This window comes from Lepidochelys kempii, chromosome 3, assembly GCF_965140285.1.
Source record: "Lepidochelys kempii isolate rLepKem1 chromosome 3, rLepKem1.hap1, whole genome shotgun sequence".
In the NCBI taxonomy this organism is placed as follows: Eukaryota; Metazoa; Chordata; order Testudines; family Cheloniidae; genus Lepidochelys; species Lepidochelys kempii.
The window spans coordinates 18,648,399-18,672,051 of NC_136382.1; the positions used below are offsets into that span (position 1 = coordinate 18,648,399).

General features: G+C 41.8%; 1 protein-coding gene across 10 annotated transcripts in view; it reads left to right on the forward strand.

The window, feature by feature from the left end:
* Positions 1 to 23,653, forward strand: part of ITSN2 (intersectin 2) — a 122,055-nt gene that overhangs the window by 15,311 nt on the left and 83,091 nt on the right. For all 10 annotated transcript variants that reach the window (XM_073335823.2, XM_073335822.2, XM_073335827.2 and 7 more), the window contains 6 exons: positions 14,850 to 14,942; positions 16,338 to 16,401; positions 19,230 to 19,393; positions 20,855 to 21,055; positions 21,150 to 21,246; positions 22,677 to 22,819. In XM_073335823.2, the coding sequence (XP_073191924.1) occupies positions 14,850 to 14,942; positions 16,338 to 16,401; positions 19,230 to 19,393; positions 20,855 to 21,055; positions 21,150 to 21,246; positions 22,677 to 22,819 (762 nt within the window). The remainder of the gene's footprint in view (positions 1 to 14,849; positions 14,943 to 16,337; positions 16,402 to 19,229; positions 19,394 to 20,854; positions 21,056 to 21,149; positions 21,247 to 22,676; positions 22,820 to 23,653) is intronic.

Genomic DNA, 23,653 nt, shown 5'->3' on the forward strand with positions numbered 1-23,653 from the left:
CAATGTTTTGGTCAACTTGCTGTAGCATATATACTGTTGCTTATAACTTCTGATGTATAGTCTATACTCTAGGAATTCAGCACAAGTTTGTACTGCAGTATAATTAAGAGTGCACATATGCCTGGAGCATCTAGTAATTTTAGATCATTTAAGGGGTTATTACATGCCGATACGTGACTGTATTTTGAATACTGAATGACTTCAGATGAGGAATAAACTAAGTAACCATTAATTAACAGAATAGGTATTTGAAGTTGTATAATATGGCATGGGATTTTGATATGTTTTAATTTAGATATGGTAAATATTATTTAGTTTAAACTAAAATATTTCAATTAATTGATTGTTCATAATCAATGCAGAATGTGCTCAAAATATGCAGATAAATCTTAAATATTTTCCCTCTTGATTTTGTTTTGTTGTCATGCCAAATAATGCAGAAGCTCATGTTTCTTTCAGTTTCTTTTCAAAGACATACTCCAGATAAAACTTTAAAAGATGCTATGCAACTTCTGACTATGTGTTAGTGAGTTGGATCACTTTGTTTCTAAAGAAAATAGTCTGCCTTAAAGAAACATATTGCTAAATCTGCTGAGAAACTGGAAGCTTTTATGCTATGTTATCTGGTGACTTCATTGCTATAATTAAAGCTACCCAAAAATGAAAAGGGATGGTTAGAGGCAAAGCACGCTCTATCTGCCAAGTGGGGGAAGATCTGACAGCTGGGTAAAAAATGTGCAATTTGTCTGGTTTGTTGTTTGAGGTGATAAATTTAAGAAAAACTAAGAGTTTCTAGTAGCTAATTTAGAAATTCACAACTATTAAGGTAAATTAGGGTAATTAGGATAAGGTGTTTTATATGCAAAATATAAATATTTTGAGTCTTAACTATAGGACAAAAATTTAGTTATACAGCCATGTTATGGATGTTTTCAATGAAAAGTGTAAAACCATTAGTGTGCTATTGACCAACACACTGTTATACTGTAAATGGCAACTATAGCTGCATCCAGAAGTAATGTTTCAGTATTGCTTTAAAAATTAGTATAGTAGTAGAAGTAAGAACAAAATAAATCCATGTATTGCATACATGAATTCTTGGGCAAAACAAGATGAGTACCACATTGTCTTTTCCACTTCACTGGACAGATGGGACTTAGATAGAAACTTAGTGGAGTCCTGTTTTATTTTTCCTGTTGGGCTTTTTTCGTTTTGTTTTTTATTTTTAAAGTGCTGATTCTTTGGCAGTATTCCCCACCCCAAATTCCATGGAAACCGTTCTTGTGATTCAGGGCTAGTTTATCTCTAGTTATTGTCCCCTCGCTGTCCCTGTGGTGAATCGGTGCTTAAAGTTAATACAGTCTTGTGCTTTGTCTTCACACACTGCCCCCCCACCCCTTCAGTCCACTTGGGCACTGGGAAAAGGCTGTAGGGGGCAGAGAAGCAGCACTGAGGTACAGAGCCTCCGGATCTCAAAAATTTGCTGATTTGGGGAGCTGAACGGATTCTCAATCTGTACCACAGCAAACTTTGCTCCCTCTCCCCTGCACTCAAGGGAGGAACAATGCTACGTAAACTTAAGGAGATTCACCTCAGAGAGTTTGCAGTCTACTATGTGAAATCTGCACCTTTAGTTCAGGGGTGGGCAAGAGCCACCTCGGGCTTGCAGAACCGTATGGAGGGCCGGGTAGGGAAGGTATGTCTACACTGCCCACGTTAGAGCGCAGCTGTGGCAGTGCTGTGATGTAGCCAGCATAGATATACTTTATTGCCAGGGGAGAGTTCTCCTGGCAATTAAAAAACCCCACCTCGAACGAGTGGTGGTAGTTTTATCACTGGGAGTGCGGCTTCTGGTGATAAAGCGCTTTCTATACTGGTGCTTTTCAGTGTGTTTTTTCACACCCCTGCACGACTGAAGTTTTAGTGCTTGAAGTGGCAGTGTAGACACAGCCATCCTGGGTTTTGATCTAGGAAGAATAAACCTTCCCAGCCTAGCTGGAGCCAGGCAAGGGGTATTGCCCAATTAATAGCTTCTCCATTGTTTCCTCAGGGACACTTGGTATTCTCTTGGACTGTACCTTACCTCAGTGGTTCTCAGCCTTTTTTTAACGAGGAACGCCTAAACTTAAACAGACAAACCTGCAGATCCCCCAAACCCCCTCATTATTTTGTTTCTCATTATTTGTTTCTTTCATGTTATTTTAGTAGTTATCACAAATATTACTATAGAGAAATTATTATTATTTTAGCAGATCAACAAAAAACACATCAAATTAAAATATTGACAGTTTACCTGATATTAATGATAAATTACAGCATTGCTAGGTGATATATGGGAGTATTGGAGGGATGTATGTTTACTAGCAGAGGGTATTTGGGAAAGGACTGGAGGAGCGCGTGTACTGCGAGGGGATATTTGGGGGAATGCTGGGGTGATGTACTGGGAGTGGTATTAGGGAGTGCTGGAAGGGTGGGTGTACTGGGAGGGGTATTTGGGGGTGCTGGAGGGGGTACCTGCAGCCTCTCACTCGAGGTGGGAGGCAGTGTTGCACTCCCTGTCATGGTGGCAGTGCGGCTAGCCCAGGTTTGGGACACAGTGCCAGCCCATCAGTGCCTCCCTGCAATCTTCTCCCCCTCCCCTGGCCCAGCCAGGCTCTGAGGCCCCGCAAGAGGAGCTCGCCATCTCCACTTAGCTGACGGGCCTGGGTGGGCAGGATCCAGCAGCTATGGTTGCAGGGGAGGGACCAGAGGCAACTGGAGAGAAATGTTCCAGATATGGGGGCTAGGCCAGCCTTGCATGGCAGGACTCGGGGAGGAAGTGCCTCTTCCAACCCCTGACTCACTTCAGTGGGCGTTCTGCAAAGCCGGCATGGGAAGTGCTGGGACTGCAGCAGCAGGGAAGGAGAACTAGCTCCATGTAGCAGGGGTGGGGACCTCAGCCCACAGCCAGCCATCCTGCTGCTTCCTTCCTCCCCGCAATGCACAGACATGTGGTGAGTGCAGTCACTAGGGGGAGCTGCTGCCTCCTCGCTGCTTGGTGTCCAGAGGCTTTGCCCATTCCCATTGCTCTGGGGGGGGCAGAGTTTGTGAAAGCCCCACTGAATGGGTCTCCTCTAGAGTTGCCAGGTGTCTGGTTTTCGATAGGAATATCTGGTTGAAAAGGGACCCTGGCGGCTCTGGTCAGCACCGCTGACAGGGCCACTGAAAGTCCAGTTGGCAGTACAGCAGGATTAAGGCAGGCTCCCTGTCTGCCCTGGCTCCACATGGCTCCCAGAAGCGTCCGGCATGTCCCTACAGTCCTTAGGTGCAGGGGCAGCCAGGGGGACTCTGTGCACTGCCCTCACTCCGTGCGTTGGCTCCGCATCTCCCATTGGCTGGGAACCTCTCAGAGGTTTCCGGCCAATGATTCTGCAAGCGCACAGAGCCCCCGGCCACCTCTGCACCTAAGAGTCAGAGGGACATGTCAGCCGCTTCCAGGAGCCCACCTGAGGTAAGTGCAACCTGGCCGGAGCTTGCATCCCAAACCCCCTCCCGAGTCTCAACCCCCAGCCCTGAGCCTCCTCCTGCACCCTAACTCTCCTGGAGACCGCACCCCACATCTCATCCTGCACCCCTGCCCCAGCCCTGAGCCCCTCCTGCACTCTGAACCCCCCCGGCCCACAGCCCCTCCTGCATCCAAACTGCCTCCCTGAGACAGCAGCCCGCACCCCAACCCCCTTCCCCAGCCCGGAGCCCCGTCCTGCACCCCAAACACCTGCCCCAGCCTGGTGAAAGTGAGTGAGGGTGGGGGAGAGCGAGTGCAGAGGGAAGGGGAATGGAGTGAATGGGGAGTGGGGCCTCAGAGAAGGGGCTGGGCCTCTGGGGAAGGGGGCAGGGCAAGAGTGTTCTGTTTTGTGCGATTGGAAAGTTGGCAACCCTAGTCTCCTCGGAAGGCAGAAAACTTGGGGGTGGGGGACGGGATGTGACCCCGCATGGTTCTCCCCCCTTTGGCCCCCCATGCGTCACCTCTGGGAGGGACCAGTCAGTTCACAGACCCTCTTGATTATACTGGCAGACCCCTAAGGATCCCTGGACCAGGGATTGAGAACCACAGCCTTATATTACTGTTGCTTCCTTTCCTGTTTGTTTTCCTCCAACAGCCTCCTTTGGTTTAACACCTTACAGTCAGGGAGGATAATATCACACAGGTTAACTGAGATGCATCTGATATTCATAAAATACACATAACTTACTCATTTTCCACACTTATCCAAGCCCATGACTTGACTTGGATTTTACTAATTGAAAACAGAGTTCAGTCTAATAATGTTAGCCTTACTTGGGTGTCCTGGAGACTAGCTGAGGCATGTCAGTGTGATTAGAATCATCTGCTGCATTTGCCCTAAATGAGAATTATTCTCTCTCAGTAGTGGATAATAGCAGTTGCTTTCTAAAGCTGAGATAAAGTTTGTCTGAAGATCCACCTGATTTTCTTATGTGTGGTAGTGCTTGAAGTCCAGAGATGGAAAGATGTTAGGTTCGACCTGGTATGTATACCAATATATTGAGGCAAGAGACAAGGAACAGAAAAAGTTAAATTTGATTTCAGAGTAGTCTTGGTCTGCAAGCGTTGTTGACTAGAATAATAACTACAGCTTTCCAAGGAGAAATACTGTTTCTTGGTTCAGAATGGGCTTTCATAAAACAGTGTGGAATGAGTTTTCAAGTTATTTATTACCAAAGTATGCGAGAAATGGAAGAAAATGAAGAAGGTTCTAATGGTGATAGTTTTATAGATGTTCTTGTTGCTACAAGAGAATGAAAAAACAAAACACTAATGAAATAAAAAGGTGAATGCAGTTACATAAAAAGCAAAAAAAAATTAGTTGGATTGTAAACCCTTTGGGAAGGGGATCATATTTTTGCTCTGTGTTTATACAGTGCCACAATGGGACCCTAGCTGCAGGGTGCCACCACAATAGAAATTGTGTTCTGCCCTGTAGATAAAAATAAGTTAGTGATAAATAAGAACTAACTTGGATTTGTCAAGACCAAATTGTGTCACGTCATACCAGTTTCCTTCTTTGACAGGGTACTGGCCAGTGTTCCCTCTAATTTTTCCCACACATGTGCGGAATAAATTTTGTTACGTGCACCAATATGGAGGTGATGTGTGACGCATCACCTCCATATTGATGCACATAACAAAATTCATGAGGAGGGGGCGAGGGATTCGGAGTGGGGGGGGCTCAGGGCTGGGGCAAAGGGTTGGTGTTGGGGTGGGGGGTAAGGATTCTGGCTGGGGGTGCGGTCTCTGGGGTGGGGCCAGGGATGGAGGGGTTTTGGGTGCAGGAGGGGGCTCTGGGCTGGGGCAGGGAGTTGGGGTGCATGAGGGGTGAGGGCTCTGGTTGGGGGTGTGGGCTCTGTGGGGGGCAGGGATGAGGGGTTTGAGGTGCAGGCTGCCCAGGAGCTGTGGCGGGGAGAGAGGACTTCTCCCCCCCCCCCCAGCTCGCTTTCCTCACAGCAGCACCTGGGCTGGGGCGGGAGAGGCGCGTCTCCCCCAGCCGCCACAAGTCCGGGGCAGGTGCTGTGGTAGGTTGGTGCTGGGGCTGGTGGGGAGAGGCGCTGCGGCAGGGCTGTGCTGGGAGGGAGGCATCTCTCCCCATCCCAGCACTGAGCCCCTCTGCGGGGCTTAAGAGGCGGCTGCGCAGTCATAACGGGAACTTCGGTACCCGCCTTGTGAATAGGGGGGATGCAGTAGATGTGGTATATCTTGATTTTAGTGAGGCTTTTGATGCAATCCAACATAACATTCCCATAAACAAACTAGGGAAATGTGGTTTAGAATAGATGAAATTATGTAATCTGGGTGCACAATTGGTTAAAAAACTATACTCAGAGTAATTGTCAATATTGTCAATATTTTGCTGTTAAACTGAGGGGAACATACCTGGTGGCATCCCTCAGAAGACTGTCCTTTATCTGGTACTATTCAATATTTTCATTAATGACTTAGATAGTGGAGTAAAGAGTTTGCTTATAAAATTTGCAGATGACACCAAGCTGGAATGGGTTGCAAGCACTTTGGAGGAGAGGATTAGGATTCAAAACAGCATTCACAGTAGGAGGCAATAGTACTGGAGAAAAGGACCAGAGAGTTAGAGTGGATCACAAATTCAATATGAGTCAACTATGTGATGCAGTTGTGAAAAAGGCTAATTTGGTGTGTATTAACAGGGGTGTTGTATGTAAGACATAGGAGGTAATTGTTCCACTATAGTTGGCACTGATGAGGTCTCAGCTGGTGTACCGTGTCCAGTTTTCGGGACCACACTATAGAAAAGATGTGGATAAATTGGGGAGAGTGCAGAGGAGAGCAACAAAAATCATAAAAGGTTTAGAAAAACCTCACCTATGAGGAAAGGTTTCAAAAAATGGGCATATTTAATCTTGAGAAAAGATGAGGGAAGGGGGACTTCATACCATTCTTCAAATATGTTAAGGACTGTTATAAACAGGACGGTGATCAATTGTTCTCCATGTCCACTGAAGATAGGACAAGAAGTAATTGGCTTACTCTACAGCAAAGGAGATTTAGGTTAGATATTAGGAAAATCTTTCTTACTATAAGGATGGTTAAATACTGGAATAGGTTACCAAGGAAGGTTGTGAAATCCCAGTTATTGGAGGTTTTTTAATAACAGGGTTACACGAACATCTGTCAAGGATGGTCTAGGCTTACTTGGTCCTGCCTCAGCACAGGGGGCTGGACTAGGTGGCCTCTCCGGGTGCCTTCCAGTCCTTCATTTCTCTAATTCTGTGGTTCTTTAATTAAATAAGTGCTTGCCATTGAGTGAGTACACCATTATGTAATCAGTTTTAAGAATGGGGAAAAGAAAGAGGGGGGAGAGTTGCATGTTGAAAATGACAAAAGGCTATTGAAAAGTGCATATTCCTCAGAATAACAGTAAATGTTCTGTTGCTGTCAAAGAGACAAGGTGAGTGCCAAGGTGGATCAACTTCTGTTGGTGAAAGACAAGCTTTCAAGCTTACACAGCTTTACAAGCTTTCAAGCTTCTCCTTCAAATCTGGGAAACTAACTCAGAGTGTCACAGCTAAACACAAGGTGGAACAGAACCGTTGCTATCAAGACATTTAGTTCTTTTGCCCAAGACAGGAAAGAGATCTACAACTTCTACATTCCAGTTATAGGCATGTTTTAATGAGACAGCACTAAATTTGTATTAGAGAATTCTGTGGTAAGAGAAGTTACAAACACAGATGAGGGAAAGTTTGGAACTAATAGATTTGTCCCAATAGCTCATGGAGCCGTAGATGGGAAGGACCTAGCTAGTCATTCTCTGTGGTATAATAAATTACTCAGATTGTAAGCTCTTTGAGGGACCATCTTTTTGTTCTCTGTTTGTACAACACCTACCACAAAGGGCTCCTAGGTGCTGTGGTAATATAAGTAATACTCTCTGGAGTCAATAGACAGGACAAGGCAGCGTGGACAGGTAATTGAAGCAGGGGACTGGAAGTTAGGATCTCATTCATTGGGCATGTCTATACTATAGTCATATACTATATATACATATATATAGTCACTATACTATAGACTGTTTACAGTACAGCTGCATAGTTATGGTGCCGTACCTATGCTGCTGTAACCCTGTGATGTAGACACAGACTACAGCGACTGAAGGGGTTTTTCTGCCACTATAGGAACTCGACCTCCCTGAGCATTCTTCTGTTGCCTTAGCTGCATCTGTGCCGGGGCTTAGGTCAACATAACTATGGCTTTCAGGGGGGTGGATTTTTTTCACACCCGTGACCACAGTAGCTATGTCAACTTAAGTTTTAAGTGTAGACCATGCCTCAGCCCATTCTCTTACATGTGTTTTTACCAAACAAAAGCCCCCTAGTATGCACACACAGCCCTCAAGGCACGTGCATATTTGTGCCTTGAACCTGTGCTTGTTTACTTGGCTAAGGGGGGAAGGTCGGTTAAAGCTTGGACTGTGCTTTTGCTCAGGCTAGAACCCATCCACTTTGCAGTGAGGAAGCAGGCAAGATCATTTGAGTGCTGATAGTCCTCCAATGCCCTTCCCACAGTTCCTTTTGAGAGACAGACAAGTTCTTCCACAGTTAACACAGTTGCTTGGGAAAAAATCCTAGAATGTCTCAGAACAAAGAACCGTGGATTATGCCCTGACACACGTGGGCGAGTGCGGAAATAGTGAGGACGCAGGTAGGGCTTTGCTGTGGGAATGCTCATACTAAGGCTAGACTAACACAAATATTCAGTCCGGGATGCCAATTGTCCGAGCTAACTGTGGAATGTAGACATACCCATTGTGTGGCTTCAGACAAGACACTGAGTCTCTCTGTACTGAAGTTTCTCCATCTGTAAAATGGGGATAATATTTAATTAACTAACTTCATAGGGGTATTGTGAGGCTTAATGTTATACTTTTTGAAGTTAAAAAGCATTATATAATTACTGATTATCATGACTCACGTGGACCAGGAACTCATCTCCAATTTAGAATTATGATGTCTGGGGAATTAATTAAATTCATAGCTTACTCAAGTATAGTTTTAATTATAAATAGAGCTAAGTGGCAAAAAATAACATCTTACCATCAACAAAGAAATCACTCTTCTGAAAGTCTGAGAAATATGAAGACTTCTCTTAAATGGAAAGGCAAATGCTGTGACCCTGTTGCCACCAGTACAGGCTGCTGTGTAGCTACCCGTCCTCCAGGGAAGTAGCTGGCTACCAGTAAGAGGCATTTTACATTTTCAAGACTCTTTGCTGCTAGGCTCCCAATTTCTTCTGCAGTCATGATTATTCTATAGGGTGGATTTGATTTAAATCATGATTTAAATCACTAGTCAGGAAGACTCAATTTAATCATGGTTTTCCACATAAAAGTGCATTCTGATTGGTTGTTATAACCTTAGTACATATCCTTCACAACTCAGAGAAGGATGTAAGGGGCTTGATGTTTTTAAGTCGGTATCAATATTGGTTCTTGTTTTTTTTCCCCCAGAAGACTATTCTAGGGGTAGTCTTCATAAATTTAAAATGCATAACTTAACTGAAGGAAAAAATTAGGAGGAAAAAATTAAGAAGTGAAATGTTATTTCTCAGAAGGATATTCATCCTTATGTTATAGGAGTAGCCTGACAAATAGGGTTAGAAGAAATAATTCTACCTCAACAATATTTATTAAAGGTCATGAAAGAAAGCTTATTTAAAGAAGGTAAATGTGGCTGTAATTCCACATATGTTAACTGGGGTTCAATTATGTTTTATTGGTTAAAGCACAGGACTGGGTTCCAGATTTTGCCACAGACTTTTTGTGATCTTTGGGAAATCACTTAACCTATCTGCCCTCAGTTTCCTCATTTGTAAAATGAAGATAACATTTGATTCATTACAAGGGTAATGTGAGGATTAATTCTTTTAGAGTTTTGTAAAACACTTTGAGGCCCTAGAATAGGAAGGACTATGTAGAATTGCAAAGTATCAATTTCAGATAGGCTAGTGTGCCATTTTTCATGCACAGTATTTTAAAGAATTAGAACAGACTTTCAAACTATCAGAACTAAAAAACAGTGCTTTATACCTCTTGAAACAGCTTGGATTTCCAAAACATTAACAATGAATGTTGATAGCTCATGAGAGGTAAGCAGTTAAAATCATGTCTGAACCGAAGAGACTTTGCAGGGAGGCAAGGTACTAATCAGAATGGTGTGACTTTTCAAGGTCTGATCTGTTATAACCTGCCAGAGTTAGAAATGCTTCAATAGACTAGAACTTATACTTTACGAATTAATAAATGTTTGAAGCACTGGTCCTGGACTAAGAACATAAGAACGGCCATACTGGGTCAGACCAAAGGTCCATCTAGCCCAGTATCCTGTCTTCTGACAGTGGCCAATGCCAGGTGCCCCAGAGGGAATGAACTGAACAGGTAATTATCAAGTGATCCATCCCCTGTCACCCATTTCCAGCTTCTGGCAAACAGAGATTAGGAACACCATCCCTGCATATTCTAGGTAATAGCCATTGAAGGACCTATCCTCCATGAATTTATGTAGTTATTTTTTGAATCCTGTTATAGTCTTGGCCTTCACAACGTCCTCTGGCAAGGAGTTCCACTGCTGCCTATTAAGTCCTCATAGAGGGAATTTCAACCCGTCTGCCTCGGGCAATATTTGACAAGGACTGAAATTATTTCCTGTTCTTTAAAACAAATAAATTATTTCTTGCTTGATCTTTGTCTGATTTCCCTTCACTTAAACGGGTCAAGGGAACGATCATTACAAGTGTGATCATAGATCCATAGACTTTAAAGCCAGAAGGTACCATTGTAATCATCTAATCTGACCTTGTGTACATTGGAAGCCACAGAACCACACCCACCTGCTCATAACCTCTGGCTGAGTTACTGAAGTCCTCGTATCATGATTTCAAAACTATTGGTACCAGTTGCACACGCGCAGAGCGTACCTTAATAGTATGCGTGCGCGACTGGTCTCCTCAGTCCTTCTCTACCGTTCCCGGCCTGAGTCGGAGCTCAGCAGACTTGTTAGAGAATTTCTTCTCTCCCTTGTTCAACTTTTTTCCCTTTTAGTTTAGCTTACCAGTAATAGATAGGTACCTTTTTTCTCTTCTCTTCTCTTCTCTTCTCCTCTTTTTTTTTTTTTTTTTTAAACAAAAACAAAAAAACCCTTTTTTGTTCCTGTCAGCGCAGCTGCTTCCAACATGCCTGGCTCTCCTGGCGTCAAGCGGTGCTCTAACTGTAATGATGCCATCCCTCTTTCAAATGGCTACTCTAAATGTATTAAATGTTTGGCGGAGTCCCACGTCCCCCAAAATGTGCCCACTGTAGCAAGGTGAAATCCAGGGCACGCAAAGACAGGGAGCTGCGGTTAAAACTGCTCCTGCTGCAAAAATCTCTTGGACCAGCCTCAGACCCGGGCTCAGACTCTACTATCCGTGGCAGCCCCCCTGCTTCAAAGAGACAAAAGAAAACTTTAAAAAAGCATCGGTCTCTCTCACTCGCAAAGGGTATTCGCAGGGACAAGCCTTCTCCAGGTACTACTTCCCTCCCCGTGCTCCCCCGGCTGAGTACCTTTGATGCGCCAGGCTCCTCTGGTGCCGCTCGAAACTTCCCTGCGGCTGCGGCGGTCACACTAACCCCTGGTGCTGAGGCTTCAGGCTTTCAGTTGCCTGCCTCTCACACTGCACCGTTTGGCACCCCAGTGGAAGCAGTGCCAATGTATACTAGCCTGCCTGACCCGCCACAGGCTCTTCTCGCTCTCCCGGCACCATCAGCCTTCGAGCTAGCCGGCAGTGACAGGACACTCGGGACACCGGTGCAGAGGAATCCCTCCTCACAACAGATTCCTCTCGCTCAGCCCTCCCCTCACAGGGGCACTGCAGCACTGCAATTCACACACTTAAGGGACCTCCTGGTGTCACCTAACTTGCAGTCACCCCTGCTTAACACCTACTTCTCTCTGGACACACAGGCAAGGTCCGCATAGCTTTTCTCCAGTGATGAGGAATCGGGGCTGCAGGGAGAATTTTCACCTTATCAGATCTCCTGTCCACAGACCCCAATCGAGAGGTCATAGAAAAGCTGCCTTGTCTTACTCCGAGGGTTCTGCCCCATGGTGCATGAACCCCTGGATGGCACCACCCATGCCCTTCCCACCACAGTGGCAATATTGGGCTCCATGGGCTCCTTATACTCGGGACCACACTCGTTATACCATTGCAGCTAGGCATGAGACCAGCTCAGTACCACCAGCTGACGACCCTGCCACTGACTCCAGACACCCCTGTCACAACTGCAAGAGCAAGCACAGCCTGCCTCTAACCCAGTAGAACCAGTTGTTCCACCTGATGAAAGGTTTGGGATGTTGCTTTTTACAATCATTTTCTGTACCTCTAACCACTCTGCCATGCAGTTTTTATGGTGCTTTATTGCCAGAGCCTTTAGGAACACAGATCTATATTGGCCAGGCTAATAAACTGCTGTAAGCACAAAACACACTACGTACTATTTGTGTATGTTTCACACTCGTATATATTTAGAACCTGTAATGCTTGCTTCTATAATTTTTGCTGTTGTCAGCAGGAATTGTTGTGGTTTGTATACTTTCTCTCTCGTATCTCCTTATCTTTCTATTGGTTATCCATTACTCTCTCCATATTAAGCAGCAGAAGTAAAGAATAGACCAGGGCAGTTGTGTTCCTAACAAGATGTTGTCAAAAAGGACCAGCTCTCTTTCTTTATACACACAAGCAGAGTACGGTTTCCTGGGACAACAGGTGAATAGCACTGTTAGGAGGTAGCGTATATTGAAGTGTAGGTTAACCTCATGCTTATTGATTTTGGTGTGAGACCTGGAAACTGGGAGGGCTTTTTGGAAAACAAAAATGATGGAGGTTGAGATCCTCTGCCCTGTATTCTTCGTAGAGATGTGCTTAAGATATGAATATCGCATAACTAAGATATGTTTTATGCAAGATGGGTCATGTGAGGTATCATTGGAAAGGTTATGATTCACTGAATATGATTATCCTATTTGTATGCGTGTATCATTTCTGTATCTGAAGTTTAGGAATATTGACTATAACAATTACAACTGTGTTTTCACCTGGGGAACAACCACCAGACAGTATGTAAACAGCCTGAATGGGTCATTGGGGGAACAATAGGTCTTTGAAGATGCTCATCTCCCTCCTTCCTGAGAAGTTTCCTGGGATGCTGCTTTGGCGCTGCAGGGTCAGGTGATCATGTCACCTGGTACTGGACAACATCTTGGACTTCTAGTGTTTTTCCATTAAGAGGGGGTTGGGGTCAAACTGGGAAACAAAGGATTCCCATCATGCATATCCTGTTTAAGGCTGGGAAGTGAGCTAATCTTGGTTCTTCTCCATTGGCTCCCTGCCCAAGAAGGAAAACTGCTGAAAACACCTGAAGAAACAAAGGAACTAAGCTGGGGCAGCCAAGGGCTGAGTCCAGGCAAGAAAGGTCTAGCCTGTGAAAGGAATACCTGGAGATTTAAGCTACAAGCAGTACAGTTTACCTTCAAGAAACTCTGCGACCTGCATAAAACAACATTTAGGGTGATGATTTGCTACTATTAACCAGTTAATTTAGTGTATTAAGTTTAGGTTGTGTGTTTTGTTTCATTTGCTCAGAAATCTGCTTTGAACTGTGTGCTATCCATTATAATCACTTAAAATCTACCTTTTGTAGTTAATAAACTTGTTTTTGTTTGTTCTAAAACCAGTTTGTGTCATTCATAACTGGAGGGTGCGGGGGGGAGGCAAAAAACTGAGCATATCTTCCTCCACATTGAGGGAGGGGGCAGATTTCATGAGCTTAAGCTGTATAGATTTCTATGCAGTGCAAGACAAAATATAGTTTTGGGTTTGCATCCCAAAGGAGGTATGTACTTGAGTGCTGGGCAATCCCCGAGCTGAGTCTTCCCACACACAGCTCCTCTCAGTGTCTGTGTATCTTTCTGCAGCTGGGTGTGTCCCTGCCTCTGTGTGTGTGTGCTGGAGAAGGCTTGAGGGCCTGGCACAGCAGGACAGGGTGTGGGAGTCCAGGCTGGTGGAAAGGGTGGGCTCAGTGGGACCCCAGTATATCAGGTGGCACCCTGGAGTGGGGGGAGGGGGAGCAACCTGTCACAGAGGGATCCATGCAAAGAGTTAAGTACGTTCCCAATTTTGAAATTGGAGCAGTACTTACAAAATTTCAAAGCACTGGAAGTATTGTATAGACTTCCAAAGCAACTTGCTGAGTGTCTTACTAAAGGAATTATTTTTTCAAACTTGTTTTTCAGTGGGCAGGAGGAATTATTTGAGGGACAATAGAATAGTTTTATGGAAACTTGATAGTGAATTATGAGCTAATTTTTAGGATTTTTTATTACCTTTGGTGATGGTTTTGTTGTTTTCCTTGAGAATTTTGGCCAGGTTTCAGATTGGGTGAATGAAAATTGAGATTGAATGAAAAGTTCCCCCAAATAAAAGATTATCCCACACTTGGCCATGTTTTTAAAAATAAATTTTAATATCTGCGTTCTGCTTAGTAACTTCTAACCATTGCTTATCCGTCCCGTATGCATATCCCATTCCTTCTAGGGTGGAATTAGGTGCTGTGAAAATCCACCCTCTTGTTATAATCTATATAACACAACACAAAGAACAGGTGTTATAATTATGACAAATGTGTAGACTAACCGAAGAGGTAAATTGTCAGTTTGGGATGGCGTTGTTTTATATATAATTTTTTTTCAAGGTTAAGTGAAATTATATGCTATCAAGTTTAAAAGATAACACAATTTCATCACTTCTTAGAACAAAAGTAGTTTTTGTTTTAAAGTAACAATTTTGATTTTGCGCTGTTGGGGAGAAGTAGCAAAAGTCCTGCAGTTGGCAGCTGCAATGCATTAGCCTTCTGAGAGCCTTTAAACAACATTATTTATTTACCAGTGAACCAAGGAAATACTTGGTTCACACAAAGCAGCATGAGCAACATGCTTCCTGCATAAGCTGTGAACAATCAGCAGTGGAAGGAAGCTGCTGTGCCCCGGCTTTCAAAAACCAGCGTAGCTTGTTTCAAAGCAGGGTATAAGACAAGCTAGATGGTGAACTGATTCAGCTAAGACTTACACATCTGGGAAGAAAGTTTGTGTTTCAGAAGTATTCTTGCCAAAGAGCTCAGGGTGCGTCACTGAAGCTCGTGATCTAATTTTCTCTTAAAAACAAAGGTTTAATTTCCCAATTGACAGACTTGTTTATTTTTAAATATTTTCATTGTATTATTTTTTAGGAGGACCAAACATGTGGGCTATCACCTCTGAAGAGCGAGCAAAGCATGACAAGCAGTTTGAGAGCCTTAAACCCATAGGAGGATATATTACAGGTTAATTTATGTTATATGTTAACTTCTGTGTGCATTAAAGTACCTGTGTAAAACAGTTTGAAAACCTTCGTCCTTGTTCAGCTGTTCTTTTGCTGTATGACTGATAGCCATGCTGTTTGACCATAAAGCATAAGTTTTTATTATGAACTCTTTCAGTCACAGGCTTATAAACTTTGTTTCATCTGAAATCTGGCATAGAATGTCTCTGCAAAAGGGGATATCCTTCTTATTAACCTCTGCACTAATGCAGCCAACCACCTTTTGATGTCATCCCTTCCAGTTCCATAAGCTAAGTAGAGTTAGGCCAGGTCAGAGCTTGGATGGTAGGCTGCCAAGGAAAATTTTTTGAAGTTGCTGCAGCAAATGACATTGGTGATTGAGGAAGTAGCAGTCTTCCCTCTGAATGGTGTTGAGGGACACTGTGTTGCTGGAGTTTTAATGCTTTCATATGAGATGTAAAATTAAGGTCCTGACAACTTGTGTTCATTAAAGAGCCTATGGAGTTTATCACAAGTAGCTGAGTATTAACGTCTGTGCCTTCCCCAATTCCAATTTGGGTAGTTGCATTCTATCTACCTGTGTTCTTCTGGCATTTTCAGTTGCATTGAACATTTTCTTCTCCTAAAATGTTGGGTAGTGGTGCTGTTCATTGTTAAAAATCTGCTGTGTTCCATCCCAGAGAGGCTGGAATTCAGTGGTGAAGGATCACTTACGTGTTTGTAACATACTTTGAGATAAAAGGCGCATTGTGAATGTAAGATTATTTTTTCCTACATAAACACGAATGCTAAATCTTGAAAACTGACTAATGTGCATACACAAATTTTTTTTGTTTTACTGTGCATGTATTTAACAGTGTGATCCATACTGAGTGTGAAACTTGGTGTGGATTTGCATAAAAAATCATATCCCTTCCTGGAAATATTGAGTAATAAAAGTCTGTCTAGAATTGTGTGTTATGTACAGAATGGGGTTTATTTTTAAAGTTTTATCCAGAGATGGAAGAGATAGTAGAGGACCAAATTAGACTGAAATAAAAAATATATACTGTTCTCCCCCTCACTGCCACCACCAACAAAAAAGCAGTCAACGTGGCTGAGACTGAATATTCCATCGTTTACATTGTATCATTGTAAGCTCTTGGCTGCTGTTGATTTGTGACTTATAAAACAGCTATTTACAACTCATTTTACCCACTTCTTGGAGCCAAGATTACAAAGTCCATTAGTACATGCAAACTGCCATCACCACGAGCTTGTTACATAATTCTAAATTTTCAAAAGAGCTCAGCACCCAACATGCTGAGCTCTTTTGAAAGTTCTGGCTTTAATAAATATCTCCGACGTTATTGTAAAGTATTAATACAAGACTTGTTTTTTTCTTCTTTTATCACAGGTGATCAAGCACGTACCTTTTTCTTACAGTCAGGTCTACCATCATCAGTCCTAGCTGAAATATGGTAAGGCTTTTAAAAACAAATTTAATATAATATAATATAATTAATTAATATATGATTGGAGATTCTTGGCTCACTTGTATAGATTTTGGTTTGTTTTATGTTGCCAATTGAAAGACCACTTTCCAACTACATTATATAAAAGAGTCAAACAAGAACGGTGCCTGGACTCACTTATTTCAATATATACTTGTCATTATATTTAAGCTTCAATCTCTGTTATTATAGTGGAAGAAATTAAACTGTAATGGAACTTGAGTAAAAAGGAATGTGGAGGTATAAAAAACAAATAATGACAGACAGCCTTGATTGCATTTCTTACATAATTAGTGGTTTAAGGGACTACAGTACATGCACACTTTAGGCCCTGATCCTGCAATTAAGACTCATTGTGGCTCTGCTTGGGTGAATAGGTCTGTCTGAGCAGATCTGATTATAGGATAGTGGCCACACTTGCTTTTCTATTCAAGCATTTGATCCTACTCACAAAATTCAAATTGGTCGACCATGAGCACTGTCACAAGGATTAAAAACTGGCTTTAGTATTGCAAACAAAGGGTAATGATAAACAGCAGGATATCAAATTAGGGGAGACATCTGGTGGAGTGCTGCAAAGTTCATTGTTAGGCCTTACATAACATTTTAAATAACATGGAAAAAGAGAGAAACAATAGGTTAATGAATTTCCTGGTTGATACTAAACTGTATAGTATTTGAAACACCAGTAGAGTCACTAGGGAGGTTTGAAATATGGACAAGAAATAATAAAATGAGACTGAGCTTGGGGGAAAAATGCTTGCTAATAAATTGGGAGTGGAAAATAGCCCAAACACAGGGAGAAACCTGGGAAGACATAAATCCTAAAGTTGTATGCTTGGGTTATAGGTAGTAAATTGCATTTAATATTATTATGTAACATCATCATCTTCCTTGCATTAATTCCATCAAATAGGGTCTGCTCTCCAAGTCCTCTCCTCCAAAGTGCTCTGTTCAGTGCTGTATATTATACCAGGTGCTAACGTGTCTTTCTTTATAACATCCCACCACTTCTTCTTGAGTTGGCATCTCTGTTTCGTTTAATCTTGATCTGTTGGACTCTCTTATCTACATAGTTGTCAGGACTGTGCTTGGCATGACCAAATCATCTGAACCTGCAGTCCCTCATTTTCATTCATTTGAGGACTTACAGTGTTAGTTTATGGTAAATTTTTACGACCAGCTTCGAACCTGACGCCAGCCCTTCTCCTTTTTCAACCAGGCCTGGGATTGGCTATGGCAGAGTTACTATAATGTAAGATAGCAACTGAAAAAAGCCACTGGAGTTTTAGTCCACATAGGAAGAGACATCAGCTCATGAAATAGGGAGGTAATAATCCCTCTTTGTGATTTCTGAGTGCACACCAGAATATTGCGTTTTGTCCTGGGCATTTCATTGTTGGAAATATGCAGACACACTAAAGGAAGTTTAGAAAAGAGACCTGTAAAGTAATTAAGGGTGTAGTGGAACTGACTCATGAGGAAACATTAGGGTATATATATGTGTGTGTATGTATATAATATCTATCTATCTTGGCAGATGATGAATGAGATATGTAAGTGAATAAGATACATTTACAAATATGTAAAGGGTGTAAATACAAAAAAAGTATAGGAATTCTTTTTCATGATATGTTGGGATATATGGGAACTAGGAGCAATGGAATGAAATTAAGAAAAGGGAAATTTGTTAAGTATCCGGAAAAGTTTCTGACAGTAAAATTTATTAGATTCTATGAAGTAGTCTTCCAAGGAAAGTGGAAGTTTTTGGGAATATTCTCACAGTGCATGAGCTGTCCATTGTATTTATTCACTGTTTATAATATTCAGTTTGGGAAGGTGCCACGAGAGATGTGGAGTGTGTTTAAAATTGAAAAATAAAATTCACATACTAATTGAATTCTACATAGTGATCCATAAGTATGTAGGTATACTATGTAACTATATTAAGGATTTTTAATAAGTGCCATGTTTTAGTCTTTTGAATTAATCTCTTCATTTAATCTTCATTTAATGTGATCTATTTGTCTAGTGCTGAGCCATAATTGATGCAATAAATGTTGCACACAGGGCATGAAGGTACTACTGTGCCAAACAGTCTGCTAGTTTCCTGGGCACTGAGTGTTTAATGTATGATACTTTTAGAAATTGAGTCACATAAGAAGATGCCAGATGGTCTGTATTAGCATATATAAACAAAAACAACTCTGCGCAAAAAAGTCAAGATCTACAATTTTCTAAGGCAGGGGTGGCCAACCTGAGCAGCTCCCCATCAGCTCCCCCCGGCTCCCAGCGCTTCCCACCCACCAGCAGCCCCGCCAATCAGCGCCTCTCCCTCCCTCCCAATCAGCTGTTTTGTGGCATGCAGGAAGCTGGCGGGGGGGTGGGGGGGAAAGTAGGGGAAGGAGCGAGGGCATGGCAGGCTCAGGGGAGGGCCTGGGAAGGGGTGGAGTGGGGGCAGGGCCTGGGGCAGAGCCAGGGGTTTGAGCAGTGAGCACCCCCTGGCACATTGGAAAGTTGGCACCTGTAGCTCCAGCCTCAGAGTCTGTGACTATACAAGGAGCCGCCTATTAACTTCTGAAGAGCCGCATGTGGCTCTGGAGCCACAGATTGGCCACCTCTGTTCTAAGGGTTTTCACATTGTGGAGGGTCATTCATAACTTTCTGTAAAATCAATATCAGGTTAAACTACAAAAGGTAACAGGAAATAGAATAATAAGGCAATAAATGAAATTATATAAGCACTCAGTTTTGAGTGAGAAAATTAATGTTTCCTTACCCCCTGTTTTTTTAAGGGCTCTTGCAGACCTGAACAAAGACGGGAAGATGGATCAACAGGAATTCTCCATAGCTATGAAACTCATCAAACTAAAATTACAAGGTCAACACTTGCCTGTGGTCCTCCCACCTATCATGAAGCAACCTCCTGTATTCTCTCCATTAATTTCTGCTCGCTTTGGTACTTATGAATATTTAATACATTTACTGGTGTTGAGAGAGTCACCAAAAAACAAAAAAAAGTATTGAGGGTACATTCATATTTATATCTAACAGATGAGATCATTTGACTAAAGAAACAATGATTGCAAAAGGGATACCCTGATCTAAAGAGCTTTGCAAAAAAATTTCTCTGAAGCTGTTAAAGAATTATCCTTTAATTTTGGCTGTTTGTTGCTTATTAGCTGCCTACAATGTAATTCACACAGGAGTACCTGACTAAATCATTACACTTTTGGCTTGTAAAATGCATGAAAACTGTTCTTACGTGTGACCTACAGGCTGTCCCCTTGACCTAGAACTCTTTCCTTCTCTCTCAAAGATGCTAACTTCTGCTCTTTTAGAATTATGCTTTAAAACTAAAGCTAGGCAAATATTTAAAATCTCTCAAGGAATAGTTTTATTTGAAACATTTTTGAAGTTCATCAAATGATTCAATTAATAGTACTCAATCAGCTCTACTTCAATATTTATTTTCTCTTTAGCTTATGATTTAATCTCTCTTAGTGTATTCTGGGATTCTGTGTATGCATGATGTTGTATATTGTGAAGCATTTATAAACCAAATAATGTCTGCCAGACTACAAATATATTCTATGCATCCAGGTATGTGTACAGATTATAAAAGTATGTGTATACATGTATCTATTCCACAACTGTTCTTAATTATTTGACTAGCTCTAAAGTGTGTGTGTATGTATATTTTCACAAGTATAGACACTTGTAAATATGTAGCGTTGATAGCCATGTGATGAATTGCAGAGCCATGCAAAAAAATCACGCATTGTTTACCACCTCACCCAGCATTCTGCCCGTCGATCCATTTTCCCCAGTATTCATTAAATAAATGATGCCAGTGCCCTGAGTAACTTCCAACAGCTTCATTTGGGGGGAAAAAAAAAATCCATTAGCTAGAGACATTTCCTTGTTTTCACCAAATATGGAATTTCTCCTCCAAGAATACTGCGGACAGAGGCTCAGGACAAGCAGGATTCAGTCCTGCAACAGCGACAGCTTTTCTGTACATAAATTGTCACAACATTAAAGTCCATTACTTTATGTCCCCGAGGGGCTAGAAGTACGAGGCTTTTACAGAAGTCATTATAGGGTGGGTATTGGAAACATTAGCTAAATATACTTTGAGCACATGTTGTTTGTTTCTTCATTTGTGCTTTCTTCTGCATGCAGCATACTCTGTGGCTGGAAAGCTTGAATGAGAGCTGTTCAAAGTGTGGAGAAAAATAGATCTTATAATTGAATGTAAACGTACATTTTAGAGTATGGGCACCTCTGCACGTTGACGGTCTCCTGCGTTGAGTGTGTATTGCATTTACCAGGCACAATGGATCCATTCTTAGTTGAGGCCTTTGGATGATGCTGCAGCATTAAATGTTTAATAATAGTTATTTCATTTCTCCTTTAGGAATGGGTAGTATGCCAAATCTGTCCATGCCAACATCTGTGCCTACAATCGCACCTTTAGCTCCCATGTCATCATTGACCGCAGTGACTTCGATTCCTCCCTTGATTATCTCTACGCCTCTGATGCCTTCTATCAGTACATCATCATTGCCAAATGGAACATCCAGTCTCCTTCAGCCTTTACCTATGTCTTTCTCTTCAAGTAAGTACAACCCAGTAAGACACACAATTCTGGATACACTAATCTAATTCTTAGTGTAGATTATTAACTTGTATCCATTTATTTTTCTTTTCAGCATTGCCTCATCCTGGTTCTTTCAGTCCCATGGCAGGAGGGTTTGGTGGTACTAATATACAGAAGGCACAGTCTCTGATCGATTTAGGATCTAGTAGGTATGACACTTAAGACTTAAAATGTCATGTCTTAGACTTTAGTAACAAATGCCTTTTTAAAAAATTGCAATATAACAGTTCATATTTACAAGCAGAAAAATAAGGAGATGTGTGAACAGCATATACATGATATTTCTGAACATTGATACAGATCTAGGCGATAACTGCAACAAGAGATTAATTTGTGTTTGGATATGAGCAGTTGAATAACATTGTCAGTAAATGTAACAAACATACTCAAAGTGGGAGGGAGGTTCAGAAAGAATGGAATGAAGCGGTGTTAAATAAACAGAGGCAAAACATACAGTCCAAGGATTAGGTGTTATGGAAGCTATGTTAATATTGCAACATGTTCTTTTCTGAGGAAGTTATGTATACAAAAGTTGTCTAAAAGATTATCTATTGCAAACATTTATCTCTGAGGTCATTTTGCAAGTAATGGAGATCATAAATCTTTGTGATCACCTTCCTTATTTGTGCCAAAAGTGTTTAAAGTAAAAGTTTGGTCTCTTTGGCTGTGTCTATATTATCTTTTCTCCGCTAGAGTTCCTCACTATTGCTACAGACAGATAGCTCCACTGTAGTACTGCTGTAGACAGGGCTTCAGGCATCTAATGATGTTATGATCATGATGTTGGTTAACATTCAGAGCAGGTTTATGCAATGTAGTGTTTGAAAGGTTTAGTACAAATCAGCACTCTCACTCTTGCTACCTCCAATGACTCTGAACCAGTGGTAGCAGCAGTGCAAAATTTTAGGGGGAAAAGGTATCGTTCAGGTGAGGCTTTTTGGTTTAGGGTATTGGCAGCAAGGAGTGACTTTAGAAGCTGCAGATGTTTTGTTTTGTGGGTGAGTCAGTTCACTGGTTGAATTTTTCATACATTTATGGTTTCATTTTTTGATTTAATTCATGTCTTCACTTAAATTTGCTACTCGGTCATTGTCCTTAGCCCTCAGTGTCCTGCTGTAGGCTTTTACAGGTCTTGGGATGTGTTCCCCCTGCCTTCCATAACTACTGGATTTTTATTAATATGGCTTGATGTTTTTCCCCATATTTTTCTTAAATACTACTCCATACAAGTTCTTCAACATGTTTTGTAGACATATTACTTGAATGCAAAGACTGTGTTTCAGTATGTTAAATTTTTCATTTCAGTGCTCTAAATAACCACTCTGTGCTGCATGTAATAAGCGTGTAATTCCTCTTTTTTAGTTGGATAGTAGAGATGAAAAACAGGGTTTTAAAATTCTATAATGTTTCTGTTATGATAGAGAGCAGAGAGAGGATTGGGGCCTCATTGTGCTAAGTGCTGCACAAACCAATAGGGGGAGACAGCCCCTGTTCTAGGGAGCATACTATCTAAAGCTTGTTTATTAAACAATGGAATTTAGAATAATGTATTTTTGTCTTTTTAACATTTATATTGCAGTTCAAATTCTTCCTCCACCACTTCACTAACTGGGAATTCACCTAAGACTGGATCCTCAGACTGGGCAGTTCCTCAGGCCTCCAGATTAAAATACAGGCAGAAATTTAATAGTCTTGATAAAGGCATGAGTGGATACCTATCAGGTGAGTACAGCATTTGGACTGAAAAAAACAGAGTTTTCTAATTATTAGAACTGAAAAGATTAATGATGAAATCCTTTGAAGTTAATCTGAATTTTACAACTGACTTCAATGGAGCCTGGATTTTATCCTAAGTAACCGTACGTTTTTCTAATCTTTAGGTCTGAGTCTTACCGAGACACAAAACTGGCTTATAAAAGTGTCACTATATGGGATAACTTGTTGTTCAGCTTTTATGTGTGTGTTAAATTTAAATAATTCCTATATTATGCTACACAAGACAATCTCACTTTACTAATCTGTAAACGAAAGTTTGGGTATGTCCTGCAGGTCTGCACTAAATTTGAACTTTGCTGGTTTCAAAGTTTGTGCTTCAGAGTCTCCTACCCAGGTGGCCTTATCTTTACTCTGCTCTCTTGTTTTGGGGGATATTTTTCAAAACTCCCCCAGTCAACTAAAACTTTGTTTAACAACATTTCAGATGACACCAAGACCATCAAATGTAGTAATGCAAACCTAATCTTGTTCTTGAATACAAGTTCATACAATGAGCCAAGAGCAAATGTTTAAAGGGCAGAATTGTGTTAACATCTCTTTGACGTGAAAGGCTTTTTGTTGTTGTTTTTTGGGGGGTTGGTGGGTAAGTGTATCTGTTGGGGGATGAATAAGTAATACTTTTCTTTTAGACTTTTAGCAGTCCTCCCTAAAAGTCTATCAGACATGCTACAGCCTATATATTAAGCACTCTTTTGTGGTTTAGATCAGTGCTTCTCAAGCTATTTGATGTGGGGGACCAGCAATTTTTTTTTCCAGTGAGCGCGCAGACCAGCAGCCGAT